Source organism: Panthera tigris, chromosome F3 (genome assembly GCF_018350195.1).
Source record: "Panthera tigris isolate Pti1 chromosome F3, P.tigris_Pti1_mat1.1, whole genome shotgun sequence".
Lineage (NCBI taxonomy): Eukaryota > Metazoa > Chordata > Mammalia > Carnivora > Felidae > Panthera > Panthera tigris.
In genome coordinates this window covers 2,572,965-2,590,963 of record NC_056678.1, presented here as the reverse complement: position 1 = coordinate 2,590,963, position 17,999 = coordinate 2,572,965, and the positions used below count along the sequence as shown (strand labels likewise).

At 61.0% G+C, this 17,999-nt stretch overlaps 1 protein-coding gene across 1 annotated transcript; it reads left to right on the top strand.

Moving 5' to 3' along the window:
• PYCR2 (pyrroline-5-carboxylate reductase 2) lies at positions 1 to 3,343 on the top strand. The gene is made up of 7 exons (XM_042976675.1): positions 1 to 160; positions 241 to 311; positions 1,054 to 1,233; positions 1,331 to 1,552; positions 1,742 to 1,834; positions 2,026 to 2,189; positions 2,708 to 3,343. The coding sequence occupies exons 1-7, from the start codon at positions 94 to 96 to the stop codon at positions 2,871 to 2,873; spliced, it is 963 nt and encodes a 320-aa protein (XP_042832609.1). The 5' UTR covers positions 1 to 93; the 3' UTR covers positions 2,874 to 3,343.
• The last annotated feature ends 14,656 nt before the right edge of the window (positions 3,344 to 17,999 follow it).

Genomic DNA, 17,999 nt, shown 5'->3' with positions numbered 1-17,999 from the left:
GGTCTGGCTTCCGGGGCGCGCGCGGGCCTCTGGGGGCTCTGTCGGCCCGGCCTCGTGCAGCTCCCGGGCGGCGCCGAGCCCCTTCCCGCGGTCATGAGCGTGGGCTTCATCGGCGCGGGCCAGCTGGCCTGTGCGCTGGCGCGGGGCTTCACGGCCGCAGGTGAGCGCGCGGGGGCGGACGGGCCGCAGCCGCGTCCGGGACTCCCGGGGGCGCCGGCTGACGGGTCCCGTCCTCCGCAGGCATCCTGTCGGCCCACAGGATCATAGCCAGCTCCCCGGAAATGGACCTGCCCACCGTGTCCTCGCTCCGGGTAGGCGGGGCCGGGGAGGCCGGGGCCGAGGGGCGGGCGAGGGGGCGGACGGCGCGGGGTGGGCCCGACACTGATGGAGGCCGAGGTGTGCTAAGCGACCGGCACACTGTTGTGCGGCGAACAAACTGCCTAATTCACCTGCTGGCAGTGCGACGCTAAGGTGCTCAACCACGCTGAGCCTCAGTTTCCTCTTTTGCAAAGCGGAGCCCACGGTAGCCCCTTTTCGGAGTTATTCTGAGGCACGAGTGATCGCTGGGAAAGCTGGCTGAGTTAGTTCTTCACCCTAAATCTGGGCAGCTCCCAGAACTGGAGGGCCCCGCTTTTCAGTTTGGAGTCCAAAGCGGAGGGGTGACCTCCGGGTCGCCCCTGGACCACGCGGAGACCGCGCGGCCTGGCGAACAGCCATGGTCCAAGGCTGGACCCAACTCCTCTGCCTCCCACTGGGCGCTCCCGGTTCACCTTTCCCTTTGCCTGTGCCCTTTTCCATGCGAACCCCTGGATGGGAGACAGCTGTTTCCTGGCTGCCTCGGAGAAGCTTGTCCGTATCCAGCGTTTAGCTCACCCGCCTAGTAGTGGGACAGGGGACTTTGGGCCCCTGGGGGGAGGGGCAGACTCCCCGAGGGACAGGAATTCCAGGCTGCAGGGGTAGAGTGGGTTTGGCAGGAGCTCGCTTGCTCCCCAAGAGGACATGGGCCCAGCGAGGCCGCCCCGCGCCCTGAGCCTGGACCATCTCCTCCTGCAGAAGATGGGCGTGAACCTGACCCGGAGCAACAAGGAGACGGTGAGGCACAGTGACGTCCTGTTCCTGGCCGTGAAGCCGCACATCATCCCCTTCATCCTGGACGAGATCGGGGCGGACGTGCAGGCCAGGCACATCGTGGTCTCCTGTGCTGCCGGTGTCACCATCAGCTCTGTGGAGAAGGTGCCCCCTCTCTTCCCCGGGTGCTCCTGTGGGAGGGGGAGGGGTGCCGGTGGAAGCTGCGCCGCAGGGACTCACTTGGGCGTCTTCCGCGTCCCAGAAGCTGATGGCGTTCCAGCCGGCCCCCAAGGTGATTCGCTGCATGACCAATACGCCCGTGGTGGTGCGGGAGGGCGCCACAGTGTACGCCACGGGCACCCACGCCCTGGTGGAGGACGGGCAGCTTCTGGAACAGCTCATGAGCAGCGTGGGCTTCTGCACCGAGGTGGAGGAGGACCTGATCGACGCCGTCACCGGGCTCAGCGGCAGCGGGCCTGCCTATGTGAGGCCCTCTGGGGACCGAGGGCGGCAGGCCGGCGGTAGGCAGACTGGGGCTGGGGGTGTGGCCAGCTAGCGGGGGAGGTCAGCCTCTGCGGCCAGTTCCGGTCGCCAGTTCCGGTCACCGGGAGAGTGGGCCCTAGGGAATGCCCCGAGTGCCTGCTGCCCTGGGGCTCAGTGAGTGTCCCCGCAGGCATTCATGGCCCTGGACGCACTGGCTGATGGTGGGGTGAAGATGGGCCTGCCCCGGCGCCTGGCCGTCCGACTGGGGGCCCAGGCCCTGCTGGTTGGTATCTACACGCTGCACGTTCTGGACCGGGGTGTGGGATGGGGGTTCCGTGGGTCCCTGAACTGGGGGTGGGGCACGGTGGGGAAGCCGGGGTAAGGCTGGGGAAGGGCGGGGCTGGTGTGGGGAAGGGTGGAAGTTCGGAAGGCCCACCGGCCGCTCCCGCCTCCCCTCCTTCCCTCCCGCCCCAGGGTGCTGCCAAGATGCTGCTGGCGTCAGAGCAGCACCCTGGCCAGCTCAAGGACAATGTGTGCTCGCCCGGGGGTGCCACCATCCACGCCCTGCACTTTCTAGAGAGCGGGGGCTTCCGCTCCCTGCTCATCAACGCCGTGGAGGCCTCCTGTATCCGAACACGGTGAGTTAATCTCTCCGTGGCCCGTGGGCCAGCCCCGTCGGGCAGATCCTGCCGTCCCTGGTCCATTAGCGGCGTCAGAGTCTGTGCTCCGGTCAGAGCCACGGTTCATTAGACTTGATTCAGCTGAGAGCTTGCAGGCCTTACTTCGCTAATGCCCACCGTGGCCGTGGTGGCGGGGTGGCTGTGATCTATCAGGGTGAGGAAGGTGGGGCTCAGAGACGACGTCCCCAAGCTCAGGCGGCCAGTACGTGGTGGAGGCAGGGCCGGGGAAGCGTTGACTCCAAACCCGGGGCTTTTCCATGCCGACTCCTCCTGTGACCGCAGGCACCGTGGGGAGCTGCACACCCGGTAGTGACTCACACGTAGCTAAAGAGCACTTCTGAGAAGCTTCCGGGCGCGTTTGATCCGGGGGCTTGTGGTTTGGGGCGGGCTCGGGTTCTCGGGGGCCCGGGGTCGTGCGCACCGGGCAGCCTCGTGAAGCTCGGGCTCCCGTAACTCCCGCGGGGCTCTGTCCGCAGGGAGCTGCAGTCCATGGCCGACCAGGAGAAGATCTCCCCGGCCGCACTCAAGAAGACCCTCCTGGACAGAGTGAAGCTGGAGTCCCCCACGGTGTCCACGCTGACCCATTCCAACTCCGGGAAGCTCCTGACGAGAAACCCGGCCCCCGGAGGCAAGAAGGAGTGAGGCCACCAGGCCTCCGATCCCCGAGGGGCTGTGCAGGGCCGGGTTCGGCTCCCTAGTGTGCAGGGCCTTGTGACGAATCCTCCTCAGATGTGTTCAGGCCGGGCCACGCTGGTTTCCCATCCCGTCTGTGGGACGCTGCTCCGGGGGTTGATGCCGGCGGTGGGTGGGGGTGTCCCGAGTCCCGCTCGGCAAGAAGGTCTGCAGACCTTCAGCCGATGGCTCCTTCGGTCACGTCCTCCAGCCGGAGCCCAAGGCAGGGTCGGCCTGCTGCCGGGTTGAGGACACAGAGGTACAAAGGTGAGCGGGGCTGTTCGCTTTGAGTTACAGACGGGAAAGGTACGAGCAACTTAAAATTGTTCCAATTAGAAAAGTGCGCAGATATTTAACTCACCTGCCCTAGGTGTCCCACGGAACAAAGTGTTCTCTGGTTTGCTGTTTAGTTGCTTCAATAAAGTTTTATTTTGTATTTCCCTCCTTTCTTTTTTTTATTTTTAACACGAGCTCTACCCTCCACGTGGGGCTTGAACTCTCGACCCCAAAGTCAGTAGTTGTGCACGTCCTAGCAGCCGGGCCAGCCAGGCGCCCCTATTCCCTTGCTTTTTTATGCTTAATCTTAATTTCTTCTAGAGAACTCCAGGACCTTACCGGGTGCCCCCCCCCTTCTGTGGGGAGCACTGTCTAAAGACAAGAAATTGTGGGCTAGACCCTGAGAGCTGGAAAGATAACTCTGCTCCGTCCCGGCCCCCGGGAGCAGGTCAGGAGATTGTTCTAGAATGGACCAGAGCTCATGGCAGAGAAGAGCCTGGTGGCTGGGGTGCAGGAAGGGAGGGCAGCAGCCCGGACACAAAGGTGGAAGCTGCCAGCTCTGTCGGGCCTCTTACCTGCTGAACGCTGGGTCCAGACCAGCGCTCTCTGTGGGGGGAATGATTTTTCTCTCACTTCACGCAAGATGCTGAGGCCCAGGGGCAGCTCTCCTCATGGAGCCGCTGGTCGCTGGTGGGGCCGAGGCTGGGTGTGCCGCCCACACAGCCGGACTGAACTGTGGTGTCCCCATGCAGGCCAGTGTCCCTCGTGCGTGTCCCCAGGGGCTGGCCGCCTGTGGCATCGGCGTCAGCGTCGCTGGGTTCAAGTCTTGGTTTTTGCCAATCCCCCCCCCCGCCCCCCCCCCCCCCCCGCCGCCAATTTGCTGGTAGTTTATTTTTACTTTAATTCCATCTAGTTGACCTACAGTCGCATTCGTTTCAAGTGTACGACGTAGGGATTTGGCACGTCCACCCGTCGCCGGGTGCCCGTCGCGACAAGTGCACTAGTCCTCCCACTTTCAGCTGGGCAGCCGGGGAGATGTTGGCGAGTCCGGTGTGCAGGTGTCATCCTGTAAATAGGGGATCACGCTTAACCGAAAGGTTCCGGCGGGTGTGCAGTGAGACTGTGCGGAGCAGTCCGGCACGCGGTCTAGAACGTGGCGGGCCCCTCGCGTGAGTCAGACCGCCGGGCTTCGACTCCAGACCCGAGAGCCTGTGGGCCAGGTTGGTCCCTGTGGGGCCAGAGTGACAGGCTCAACCCTGCTAAAAACCTGGGGCGCCTGGGGGCTCAGTCGATAAAGTGTCCAACTTGGGCTCAGGTCACGATCTCACAGTTCGTAGGTTCGAGCCCCGCGTCGGGCTCTGTGCCGACCGCTCAGAGCCCGGAGCCTGTTTCACATCCTGTGTCTCCCTCTCTCTTTGCCCCTTCCCCCACTCACACTCTGTCTGTCTCTCTCTCTCAGAAATAAATGTTAGAAAAATTCTTTTTAAATTAAAAAAATGTGAAGTGAGTCGCCCAAGTGCAATTGGCTGGAGAGTAGGCCCAGGACTCACAACCACGTCTGACACTCGATCCCGTCCTCTGGGCGCTGTGCCCGCTGGCGAACTGGCCTCGGTGACGGGTGACCCTCATCTTTCCTTCACCCCCCCCCCCCCAAGGCCACCCCCTCCCGGGCCTAAATCCACCAACACGCACTTACCCAGGACCTGCAACTGCCGGGCCCTGGCTCGTCCCTGGTGCGCGGGGCCCACCCGGCACAGGGGGACCTCACCTGCTAAGGGCGCCTGCCCTTCGCTTCGGCCCTTCGGCCCGGTCAGGGCAGGGCTGGATTCGACCTCCAGGGAGAGGGAGGAGGGCGTCACCCCCCCGGAGGGCACGTGTGTCCAGCTTCCCACAGAGCTGAGTGGCCCTGGGCTGGCGGGGGCCGGAGCTGCAGGCAGACAGAGCCAGAGGCTGGGAGCTCCCGGGGGGGTCACGGGGCCCCCCGAGAGTCAGGCCTGCGCAGGTTTCGAGCTCGGGCCCGAGTGCCCCCTGCAAGGCTTTTAGGAGTAAGAGCTGGTGCTGGAGGCCCGCGCAGCCTCGCCGGGAAGTGCGTGCCGAGGACTCCCCTGCCTGGCGCCCGTGCGGCCTGGCCGCGCCCCGGTCCCCGGTCAGTAAGACCGTCCTTGTTCGGGGTGGCCCGGGGGCCAGGGACACGTGTGGACACGGGACGTGGAGAACGTGGCAGGCAGAGGAAAAGGCGGTGCGGAGAGGGCTGGGGGTGTAAGGAAGCCGTGTGTGTAACTGCCTGCCCTGCCCCCCTCCCCCCTCCCCACTGCCCCCTGCTCTCTGCCCTCTGCCCCCTGCCTCCAGCATCCCCACCTCCCCACCCCAGCCCCTGCCCCCTGCTCTTTCCCCACCCCCGTCCCCTGCCCCCGCCCCCATCAGGACCAGAGCAGGCCTCAATCCCCATTCTACAGCTGGCTTCTCTCCGGACCCCCCAAACTTCCTTCTCTGCTGCCCCAGTTTTGCTCTCCTGGGAAACGGTACAAATCTCGGCCCCACTGTTACCAGTAGTTACTTCCGGAAAGTGGCATCGAGGCGGTCTTCTCACCTGATTTTCTTTCTCTCTTTCCCTTGAGGTCGTGGCGGCCAGCATGCAGACGCGGCCTCCCCAGTTAGAAGGGGGGAGGGGGGGGGAGTGTCTGCGCCGCTCTCCACCGGCCACCTGGGGACACGTCCCTGTGCCCGGCTAGCCCTTACCAGGCGGCACACCCTGTTGCTGTTCCTGGTCAACAGCTCCTCCTGTGTGACCTAAAACACGCGAAGTGCCTGAACCGACCGAGCGCCAGGCGCGATGTTACATGTGCGAGATGCACGGCCTCATTTCATCTTTGAGAATTATTATTATTATTATTTTGAGAGAGAGAGAGAGAGAGAGAGGGAGAGAATGAGTGGGGGAGGGGCAGAGAGAGAGGGAGACAGACCGAATCCCCAAGCAGGCTCCCCGCTGTCAGCGCAGAGCCCGACGTGGGACTCGAGTCCACAAACCGTGAGATCATGACCTGAGCCGAAACCCAGAGTCGGACACTTACCCGACTGAGCCCCCAGGCGCCCCTAATTTGAGAATTGTGGTGGAATTAGTATTTCCCCATTTTACTGATGGGAACACTGGAGCTGGGAGAAGTTAGGAACGCAGCCAGTGAGGAGGAAAGCCCGTGGCCTAAACCTAAGACCCGTTTTCCGAAGCCCTGAGCTGTCCTCGCCCCTCCGACGGGCCCTCCGCGGGAGGAAGGGCGGGAAGGCCCGGCTGGTGAGGAGCTGGGGTGGAGGCAGGGGTCCCTGGCAGGGGCCTGGGAAGGAGACCCAGAAAGCCGACGGGGTCGGGACTGGCCTCCTCACAGCCTACTCTGGAGGGTGGGAACCTTGTTCTGACGGTATTAAGCCTCTGGCAAACGTGCTTCAAGAAAGTAGACGTTTTAGTTTTTTCTGTTTCATAGAAGCAAATATTCCTACTTCCTTTTTTTAATGGGAAAAACTTCAAATTCCTAGTTGCTGACATTCTGAGTCAGTAAAGTCTTTTATTGATTTTTGAGAGAGAGAAAGAGACAGCAGAAGCAGGGGAGGGGCAGAGAGGGAGGGAGACACAGAATCCGAAGCGGGCTCCAGGCTCCGAGCTGTCGACACAGAGCCCGACACGGGGCTCGAACCCACGAACCGCGAGATCATGAGCTGAAGTCAGATACGCAACCGACTGAGCCACCCCGGCGCCCTAAATTATACTTAAAAAAAAAATACAAGTTATTCAATTCATTTAAACTAAACAAGAAAAACACTTCACCCATCTCATCTACCCCACAGCCACTGCCTCTGGCAACTACCAATATCCTCTGTATCTATGATCCTGGTTTTGGTCTTTGGTTTTTTAAGATTCCACATGTAAGAGAGATCGTATCATATAGTCTTTGTCTTTCTCCATCTGACGAATTTCACTTAGGATAATGCCCTTGAGATGCGTCCTTGTCGCAAATGGCAAAGTCTCACTCTTTTTTATGGCCTAGTAATATTCCCTCATATTTACGCCGCATTTTCTTCATCCGTTCACCTGTCGATGGATGGCTGTTCCCGTGTCTTGGCGATTGTAAATAACGCTGCAGCGAACGTGGGAGGACAGACACCCTTCCGAGTCAGCGTTTTCATTTCCTTCAGATGAAAACCCAGAAGTGGAGTAGTATTTCTGTTTTTAATTTTTTGAGGAACCCCCGCGCCGTTTTCCGCGGTGGCTGCACCAGTCTGTATTCCCACCAACGGTGCCCGAGGGTTCCCCTTTCTCCGCATCCTCGCCCACGCCGGTTGTTTTCTTGTCTTTACGATTTTAGCCATTCTGACAGGCGTAAGGTGGTATCTCATTGTCTCGATTTGCATTTTCCTGATGGTGAGTGATGTTCAGCATCTTTTCACGTGTCTGTTGGCCGTTGTCTGTCTTCTTCGGAGAAACGCCTCTTCCGATCTTCTGCCCATTTTCTGATGAAATGATTGTTACTGTTGTTGAGCTGTGTGGGTTCTTTATCTATTTCTGCTATAACCCCCTAATCGGATATGCTGTCTTCCCCTAGTCAGTAGGCCACCTTCTCATTTTGTTGATTGCTTCCTGAGCTGTGCAGAAGCTTTTTCGTACGATGTGGTCCTACTTGTCGATTTTCACTTCTGTTCCTTCTCCTTTTGGTGTCAAATTAGAAAAATCACCAGGGGGCGCCTGGGTAGCTCAGTCATTTAAGCGTCCGACTTCGGCTCAGGTCACGATCTCAAGGTCTGTGAGTTTGAGCCCCGCGTCGGGCTCTGTGGTGACAGCGCGGAGCCTGGAGCCTGCTTCGGATTCTGTGCCTCCCTCTCTCTCTCTGCCCCTCCACTATGCTGTCTCTCAAAAATAAATAAACATTTAAAAAATTAAAAAAAAAAATCATCACCAAGACCAATGTCTAATAGTTTACCACGTATGTTTTCTTCTGGGAGTTTTATGGTTTCAGGCCTTAACCTTCAGATCTTTAATCCATTTTGAGTTAGTTCCTGTGTGTGGTGTGAGAAAACGGTCCAGTTTTATTCTGTTGCATGCAGCTGTCCAGTTTTCCTGCCATTTATTGAAGAGACTGTCTTTCCCCGGTTGTATACTCTTGCCTCCTTTGTCGTAATTGCCTGCCCGTATGTGTGTGGGTTTATTTGGGGGCTCTCTGTTCTGTTCCCTCGATCAACATGTCTGTCTTCCCGCTGACACCATACTGTTTGTGTTACCGTAACTTTGTAACATAGTTTGGCGCCTCCAGCTTTGCTTTGGCTGTGCAGGATCTTTTGTGCGTCCACCGAATTTCAGGATGGTTGGTTCTAGTTCGGTGAAAAATGCCCCTGGAATTTTGATAGGCAGAGCATCGAGTCTGTAGATCGGGTTGGGCAGTACGGACCTACCTGCCTTTTGGATTAAGAGAAAGGGACAGGAAGTGAGCATTTCCAACCCCATGGCCTGGCTCTCCCCGGAAGCTCACTTCGCCCTGCACGGACGTGTCTGTCTCTGCTGACGCCCTTCCCCGCCGCCCTCCCCGGCCGCACTTACACCGTCGCCTCTGCGGGGGACGCCTTCTCCTCCTTGGCTCCCCTGCCCCAGCCCCTTCCCCCACACCAGCCCTCCATCCGTCCTTGGCATCCAGGACCTGCGCTGTCACTTGTTTTCTCATGACCGCAATAGATTGCTCTTCAGCAATGCTTTTGACCTGGCGAGGAGCTGTCACCTGTCTCTCCAGGGTCCCCGAGGCAGGCGGCGGGGGGGGGGGAGGGGGGCGTGGGCATCCCTTCGCTCACGTGAATAACCCAAGGCACTTATTTAAGGCATCTGGGGCCAGAATCCCAGTCTTCAGACCCCACTTCCTCTTTCCAGTGTCCCCCATTGTCCCCCAGAGAGCGCTCAGGGACAGCAGGTGGCTCCCATACGTGCCCCTGACAAAGGGACAGCCCGGGAAGACGTGCTCTGGCTGCCGGTGCCCCACTGCCCAGCTGCGCCACTAGAGGGCACCAGGCGCTAACCGCTGAGGCCCCAGGTCGCCGGACACGTGAGGAGACCCTGCAGGGACACCGGAGCCATCTCATTGCCTCTGCCAGCTGTGACAGGTGATTTCACGTATTCCCCGCGACACAGTGACAAAGCGGCTTAGTATCCCTTAGAAGGAAGCTCTTGAATCTTCCTCCTCCTCCGAGCCTCTGCCCCTGCCCCCAGCATCACCGTCCCCGGTGTGCAGGCAGGTGACCTCTCGGCCGCCCTCACCCCTCGCTGCCTCCTGGGTGGCCCGGCTGAGGGAGGGCCTTGTGGAGCGGCCCCCCCGTGTCCAGGCTTCTCCTTGGTCTCAGCAAGAGGTCTGGAGAGTCACATCCCTTGGTAGCCATGTGACCTGAGGCAAGTTGCTTTGTCCTCCGGGAACTCACCTGCTGGGCTCGGTCCGACAGGACGCTGCTCCAATAACCAGGAGTTGCTCTTGTTCTCATGGGGATCAGAAAGGAATCTGGGGCTCAGGGAACATAATAGCTAGGAAGGCAGGTCCCAGATCCAGAGCTCTGGTCGGGGGTGGGGGGGAGGGGGCGGCCACGGCCCCTGTTCCCGGCACCACTGGCTCCAGACTGGTTCTCAAACCAAGTGATCGCCTGCCCTTATTTTTAAAGTCATCTCTACGCTCAACGTGGGGCTCACCCTCACGACCCGGAGATCAAGAGTCACGCTGCACCGAGCAAGCCAGCCAGTGCCCCCGGTCGCCTGCCTTTCTTTTTTCTTAAGTTTGTTTACTTGTTTTGAGAGAAGGAGAGAGAGCAAGCGAGCAGGGGAGGGGCAGAGAGAGGGAGAGAGAATCCCAAGCAGGCTCCGTGCTGTCAGCACAAAGCCCGATGCGGGGGCTCGAACCCATGAACCGTGAGATCGTGACCTGAGCCGACACCGAGTCGGACGCTGAACCGGCTGAGCCCCCCGGGCGCCCCAATCGCCCGCCTTTTTTTTTTTTTAATTTTTTTAACGTTTATTTATTTTTGAGACAGAGAGAGACAGAGTGTGAACAGGAGAGGAGCAGAGAGAGAGGGAGACACAGAATCTGAAACAGGCTCCAGGCTCTGAGCGGTCAGCACAGAGCCCCATGCGGGGCTCGAACTCACGGACCACGAGATCATGACCTGAGCCAAAGTCGGACGCTCAACCGACCAAGCCACCCAGGCACCCCTTGCCTGCCTTTTTTAATGGAGGCCAGTGGAGAGGAAAGCAGCCTTGAGTCCCGTTTCCACTCTTACTGCCCTCTGCTCTCCAAGATGCTCCCTGAGCCCAGACCCCAGACCCAGCCTCGCCCGCACGCGCCCGGCCTCGTCTTGGTCGCCTGTCTGAATTGGCGGGTCCTCGTCTCCCACCCCAAACCTCAGAGTCCTCGGGTGGTCGGGGGGCCCACCTCCTGGCACGTCCTGTGAGTCTGAGAGATGCTGTTGGACGGAGTCGAGCTGTGGCCACAGCCAACACGCCTGGGCGTCGGAGGAGACACGCCAGAAAGGAGCCGAAGACGGAGAAAAGACGTGGCCGTTACTGTCGGGAGGCGTTTATTTACGGCTTATCTGAAATGAGCTACAAAGTATTCGCGTACCGAGACCTTCGCTGAGCTGCTGTCAGTATCCTGAGATGTCCAGGGCAGCCCTGGGGGTCGGACACCCCGGGGACCGCGGGGTCAGGGGACAGGCAAGGCAGAGATGGAAGGTGGCCTTGAAGCCACCTTGTCCTTCCCCGGCCGCGGGGGGTGACGCGGGCGGAGGCGGAGGCAGAGGCAGCGCCCGGTTCCGTGGTAGACTCGCGTGAGGTCACCGGTAAGATATTTACTCGATCTGCACGCCCGGAGCCCCACGGTGTGTGGGACACCAGAGCGGCGGATGTGACCCAGTCTCTTCCTCCCCGAAGGGCCTTCCGATCTGGTGGGGGAAGGAGATGTGGAAGGACGGCCGTAAGTCCGTCTCTCCGGGCGGTCAACGCTCAACAGGCGGTAAGAGCGCCGGGAGCGGACGGCAGGTGCTCGCGAGGAGCCCGCAGAGGCGGTGACACTGCAGATTGGGCCTGAAAGATAAGGGGACCTTCCAGAGGGAAGAGGTGCCTGTGCCAGGCGGGGGCTGCCCGCCGGCACTCGGCGTCGGTAGCGTCTTCCGCGTGGCAGGCGTCCAGAGCTGGCGTGGCACGGCTGTGGGACCCCACGATCGAAGGTGGGAGCACCCACGGGGGTTTTAAGCAGGGGGTGGAGGGCGGGCCTATTTCCACTTAAGAAAGGAGACTGCAGGGGCGCCTGGGGGACTCCGTCGGTTGGATGTCCGACTTCGGCTCAGGTCACCACCTCACGGTTCGTGGGTTCGAGCCCTGCGTCGGGCTCTGTGCTGACAGCTCGGAGCCTGGAGCCTGCTTCGGATTCAGTGTCTCCCTCTCTCTCTGCCCCTCCCCCACGCTTGCTCGCTCTCTCTCCCTCTCAAAAAATAAATAAGCATAAAAAAACTGCAAAAACTGAATTTAAGAGGCGCCTGGGTGGCTCAGTCGGTTATGCATCTGACTCTTGATTGCAGCTCGGGTCTTGATCTCAGGGTCATGAGTTCAAGCCCCGTGTCGGGCTCCGCACTGGACGTGAAACCTACTTTAAAAAAAAGAGTTTGTGTGATCACTGTGCACATAAGCTGCCCCCCCCCCCCAACAGGCTTCACCCTGTGTGCTCAGTAAACACCCTCACTCGCTGAGAAGGGGCTCGGTGGGGACCGTGGGCAGGTGAGGGAAAGCAGGGGCCGCGGCCTCCCGCTCGGCGACTCCCTTCACTGACCTGCCAGATCCTGCAAGGAGGTCAGGCTTGTGAGAAACGACCGAACAGCGGCCGCCGTCCTTGAGCGCCGAGTACAGGTCGCAGCCCGGCCCGGGCCCTTCACGCCGGCCGCCCCGAGCCTCACAAGCCCGGCCTCGTCTTGGTCGCCCGTCTGAATTGGTCGCCCCGTCAAGTGGGCGTCTCGATCCCCACTTTTACAAGCCAGGAGAACGAGGCTCCGGGTCGCCCAGGGCTGTGGTGAGCCGCAGTAACTTAGAGCCCGTGAGCACCCCACTCTGCCGGGGGACCCCACCTCCGAACAACACGTGGGGGCAGAGGCCGAGGCCCCGGGTGTGGACGCACTAGCCTCAGCGTAACTTAGAGCCGGGTAGTTAGGACTCTGTGCACATCCGAGTGAGGACATCAGAATATCCGTTTCCTCGGACTGTATAGAGAAGTCCCCCAGCCCGGAGGGTTTCAGCAACGAAGATCCCCTGTGGGCACCTACGCGACCTCGTTTTGCCTCAGTCACCTCCTTAGAGGCCGCACCTCTGAGTACAGTCACGTTCTGAGATCTGAGGCTTAGAGCTTCCGCCCATGAATTCTGGGGGACACCATTCAGCCCATAACACGCAGAGTCTGGGGAACAGGGACGTCACAGGGAGAAGGGGAAGAGAAGGACCAGAGAGCAAAGGGCAGGCAGTCTGGGGAGGGGCGCGGGGGTGCGGGGAGCTCGCAGGACGAGGCGGAGGAGAGGCCTGGCCAGCGACAGAGGCCACAAGTGATCCGGGTGGAGGGAGCTGGCTCCGGAACCAGAACCCGGGGGAGTGGGGAGGCTCCCGGCAGGCGAAGGTCGTGGCTGGAGCGGCTGCCTCCACCTTGCAGAGTCAGTCATCCGTCCCACCAGTGCGGTCATGGGGGTCACCTCTGGCCGCCGCCGGTCGGGGCTGTGGTGTCTCCCGTTCTGTTCCTTTGCTGTCCCCAGGCTCCCCATGTCTGGAGTCTCCCTACAGCTGTCCCCGCTCCGGAGACACCAGAACATCTCCTGGGACCGCCGCTAGCCTGCTCATGTCCCCTCGGTCCCCAGTGCTGCAGGGAAGGGATTGCACCATCACGCACACACGCACACACACGCACATGCACGCACCCCAGCGGATGCTTCTGTTTCACTCAACTGCTGCTCACACAGAGCGGACGCCTCTCGCGGAAACCTCCAGCTGTAAAAAGGGACTCAGAATGAAACAGAGACACGTCTTGGATGCTTCCCGACCAGGGCAGACGGCCGTGGTCTCGAGCCAGCGTCGCTGGAGGGACGTGAGCACACGCAGGTCTAATCCCTCTTGTCCCGAGAGGGCCCTGGGCTGCCCAAGGTCACACAGCTCACTGGTCCCGCCTGTGCCCCCGCGAGGCTCCCTCAGCCACCCCGGGGGCTGTTGTCACACCGGCCCGCAGGTGCCCGAGACTGCTCCCCCTGCCTCCCACCTCCCCCGCAGCCTCCTTCCCTTCCAGGGCTCAGGGCAGGACACTGGAGCCCCGCACGGGGAACACGGAGCCCTGGGGACCGGCCCTCCCTCACTTGCCGTGTCTCTCCAGTTTTAACTGCAGGGGTGAGGCTTTCTAACTGGAGTTTTGTTCTCCCGCAGGAAAGCCCCGTGGGCCCACTGCACAGAGCATGGGGGGCGCGTGGGGCTCCGGGGGCCTGGGGTTGGAGACGTGGGTGGGGGGGGGGCGTCCCATGACCGAGACATTTGACTCCAGCCTTGACCCTCCATTAGCAAGGACCTCAGCAGGCCTCAGTTTCCCCGTCTGTAGAACAAGGAAGCTTGCCCTCAGAGCCTTTCTGGCGGCTTTGAGCCTTTCCATACCTGCCTGCCCGTGACCGTGACCACAGCCCCCGCCTGTGGCGCTCTGCACTGTGCCGGGCTGGGGTCTGGGTGTTTCCTGCTGTTCTGATTCTGCCCTGTCCTGTGGGGCTTCCCTCTCCCCACCCCATCCCCGCCAGTGTGGCCCCCACTCGATGCACAAGGTGCCCTCCTCTTAGGAGATGCCCTGGGACGGGGTGGGGGGGGGGAGGGCCCCTGTGGGCTCCCGGGTGGTGGGGCCAGAGCCTCTCCTGGGCCTGGGGAGACCGCACACCTCAGAGCTATTTTCCGGAGAAGGAAATGAAGTCGGGCTCACCTCCTCAGTAAGGCTCGGGGTCAGCCCCGCAGCACAGAACCAACTGGGGCCCCTGTGCGGACCTGGGGTCCCGCTCCTTGCTGGGACCGGGGTCCCAGGCAGGTGCAGAGACTTCCCGGTCCACAGCAGGGCTCGCTGCACGAGGAACGGCCTTGCCCGCGTGAGCCTGGTGCTCCCGGGGCTCCGGGGCAGGTGGGCCACAGCTGGGGAGCTGACGACCCTTCTCGGTCCCCGGGAGGCCATCCTTGGCGGGAACCTGCAGCCTCTCAGGCGGACGAGGGTTTGTCCAGGGAGAAGCCCCCCACCCTTCGCTCTCTCCTAGTGCTTTGGAGCTGGATGAAAAATCGAGTTTACGAAGAGACGGAGATCCTGAGACGTTCCCCAAGTTCGCACAGAGCTAAGACTCCATCTTGCCATTCGTTACTTCATTTATGCAATCAACAAATATTGATCAACTATTGATCAAATATTGATCAACAGGGGGCTGGCGGCCGTTCTCCCGCAGGGACACAGCCGTGAATGGGCCGGACAAAGTCACCGAGCCGTGGTGTCTACATTCTAATGGGGAGTCGGTCCACAAGCAGTTAAACAAACAGATAAAGAAGGTGATTTCAGATAGCACCAAGCAGCAGGAAGAAAATAAAGCTGGATGATAAGAGAGACCTTGATGGGTGGGGGCAGGAAGGGACGCACAGATTTTATGCATGGGCAAGAGAGGGCTTTCTGAGGACGTGACGTCTGATCTGAGTTCTGGATGATAGGAATTAGCTAACCCTGCCAAGGTCAGGGCTCAGCACCTTGCAGGCAGAGGGGACGGCTAGTGCGAAGGCCCTGGGGTAGGACCGGCATGGCAGGTGTGCGGACGGTAAGAAGGCCCACGTGACCGGCTGTCGGGGAGCAAGTGGGGAACCGTGGGCTCAGAGGCAGCGGGGTGAGCCTGGCCCAGGTCAGCCTGGGCTTTAAGATATTTGAGTTCCATCCAAAAGTACAGCAGGAAGTCATTGGAGGGTTTTTGCTTGGTGGTGGTTGTGTTTTAATTGACTTGATTTTTTTTTTTTTTAACGTATGTTTATTTTTGAGAGAGACAGACAGAATGGGAGTGGGTTAGGGGCAGAGAGAGAGGGAGACACTGAAACAGAAGCAGGCTCCAGGCTCCGAGCCGTCAGCACCGAGCCCGACGCGGGGCTCGAACTCATGAATTGTGAGATCATGACCCGAGCCGAAATCAAGAGTCGGATGCTTGGACCTCCCAGGCGCCCGCATATATTTTTAAAAGTAAACTCTACCCCCGACGTGGGGCTCTTACTCACGACCCCCAGATCAAGAATCATTTGCTCCACTGATGGAACCAGCCAGACACCTCTGTGCCTTTGCATTTTGGACTTAGATCTGTGATCCGTTTTGAGTTAATTCGGGAGGGTTTTAATTAATAGAGTACCTCTGATTAAAGTTTGTCTGGGATTCCTGTGGACTGTGGGGGCGGGGAAGGCAGAGGGAGGCGGCAGTCACAGCCTCCAGGACGAGGGATGGATGGTTGGTCCCAGATGGTCACCCCCCAGTGTGGGGGGTCGGGCCAGACGCCCCCGCAGCCGGGAGGAAAGAGAAGCCGGTTCATTCCCTGGCCTCCTGCCGTGTGTGGCTCAAGGGGGCCCTTCTGGCCCGGGGTCAGAGACACGGTGAGTTGCCTTCAATACAGCAGGCTGAGTGTGGACCCAGCACGGGGACCAGTGGAGACAGACAGAGGGCCACTCTCCCAGACCTGTTAGCCCTCTGCAAACACAGCCCCTCTCCCGGATGTGGATTCCACTTGGGTTCAAGAGTTTTGCTGGGGACGTAAGACAACGGGGCAATCAAACAGAAGAAAGCCACTGTGGACAGGGACATTGGTCACGGGGGGGTCGGCCCCCACGTTTGTCATGCACGGAGAGGGGCCCTGCCCCCCAGGCTGTGGGTCTGGGCAGAGCCGGGCCTTCTGTGGGGTCTGCTGGGCGGGGAAGTCATCTCAAAGCCAGACCTGCTGTCCCCGAGGGGAGGAGGGGGCATTGGGGTGGGGAGAACGAGGAGACCCTCGACAGCTCTGACTGAGGGCCTGCAGTTGAGGACATTTGGGGACTCGGGGCGGTGAAGGCTGGAGCCCAGGAGCGGCTTCACGTCGGCATCACCCTGTCCCCTCCTTTTCAGGGCCGGCACTGCTGTGGGTGCCCCAGAGATGGCCCGAGGCCCGGCCCCAGGTGCCCTGGGCTGTCCCAACCCTGCCCCCCTCAGCCTCCCAGACCCCGGGCCTGGGGCCCACGTGGCCCCTTGGGGTCCTTCCAGGATGGCCGGGGTCCACAGGGCCGCCCTTGCCCGGGGCTCCCTCTGCAGGAATGGAGACCCACGTTTCAGTTCGTCCAGCCCCTTCCCGGCAGGAGTGAGTCCTGGGCTCTCCTCGTTGTGCCGTCCACGAGCTGCGTGTCATCCGGCGAGTTTTCTACCCTCTTCAATATGTCTCCACCTGTAAACTAGGAATTATGTCCTTTTTTTTTTGGCAAGGAACGTCTTGGGGTTAATCGACATGTCAACAGAGTGCCCATCATATACATACAGTAGGCGCTTAATAAACAGGAGGAGTCTTTCACAGTGCTAATGTTCACAATGTTTTACTTTAAGAAAGTTAAGTTTGGGGCGCCTGGGTGGCTCAGCCAGATGAGATGAGAGAGGCAGAGCCCCACAACTACGGGGTGGGGTGGCCCCCCGAGTCTGGAGGCTTCCTTGGGCCAGAAGCTGTCTTGGAGGGGGCACCGCGATCTGGGGGGCACGTCTGGGGACAGGGGTGGGGTGGCCCGGGTTGTGTCCAAGAGCAGTGGCTGGAGGAAGGAGGCCTCCCGCAGCTGCGGAGCCCCCTTTGGCCCTTTTCTCTCCCTGGGGACAGTTTGGGACAGTGTCACTTAGTTGTCTGAGGCTGGAAGTACCTGAGGGGATGGGGGGGAGGAGGGACCGGACTGGAGGTGGGGGCCATCAGGTCAATGTGGGGGTCCCCATGTCCCCATATTCAGAGCCCACCAGAATCCCAGGGAGGCTGGCTTTCCTGTCCCTGAGCTGTCCCGCCCACACCGTCCTCCTGCCCGTGTGACCCAGGCAGGCTCGGGGCTCCCACGCCACCAATGCGGCCAGCGGCTGACCTCTGGCGGGTGACAAGGGGCCTGCAGGGCTCCCGGCGCCCTGGACTGGGACTGCTGGTGTGTGGGGAGGACCCCCCCCCCCCAGTGCTTGTCCTCTGTGCCCCCCGGAGGGCCGCATGGGGACCCGCACCAGCCTCGACGCAGCGGTGCACGGTGGGCGCATGCGTGGTTGCACGGGGACCTCCCTCCCCACCCCTGCATCTTCCTCTGGCGCTGGGGCAGGGGGAGCCGCTGGAGGGGGCAGGGCGGCTGGGCCCCAGAGGGCTTGGAGCTGGTTCCTCGCCAGCTCCCACGGGGCCCCCTTCCCCGCAACTTCCATGCCGTATCTGACGAGACTGTCTTTTGCTCTCTGTGTCGCGGGCCTCACTCCGCCCAGAACAAAAGCACGGAAGCTCTGGTAGGACCTGGGATCGGTGACACAGGTAGGACAGGTAGGTCACCAGCGAAGGAGCCCCGGGACAGGCAGCGATCCCGGCGGGTGGATGGGCTCCCTCCCCGTCGGTGAACCACGGCCCCGGGTCGAGAAAACACCCAGGTGGTCGTCTGGAGGACGAGCATCGGTTCCGGCCCATCTCCAGGCTGTGCTCCCGATGGCGGCTGTCGCCTGCCGCCTGCTGGTCTCTGTCCACAGCGCTCTGGCCCGCCCTCCTCCCCATCCACCCCTCCTC

Excerpts from the sequence above, each read along its gene's own strand:
- PYCR2 (XM_042976675.1), top strand. The coding sequence starts at position 94 with ATGAGCGTGGGCTTCATCGGCGCGGGCCAGCTGGCCTGTGCGCTGGCG. Across the intron at positions 312-1,053 it reads CCACCGTGTCCTCGCTCCGG|AAGATGGGCGTGAACCTGAC; the intron begins GTAGGCGGGGCC and ends CTCCTCCTGCAG. Across the intron at positions 1,234-1,330 it reads CCATCAGCTCTGTGGAGAAG|AAGCTGATGGCGTTCCAGCC; the intron begins GTGCCCCCTCTC and ends TCCGCGTCCCAG.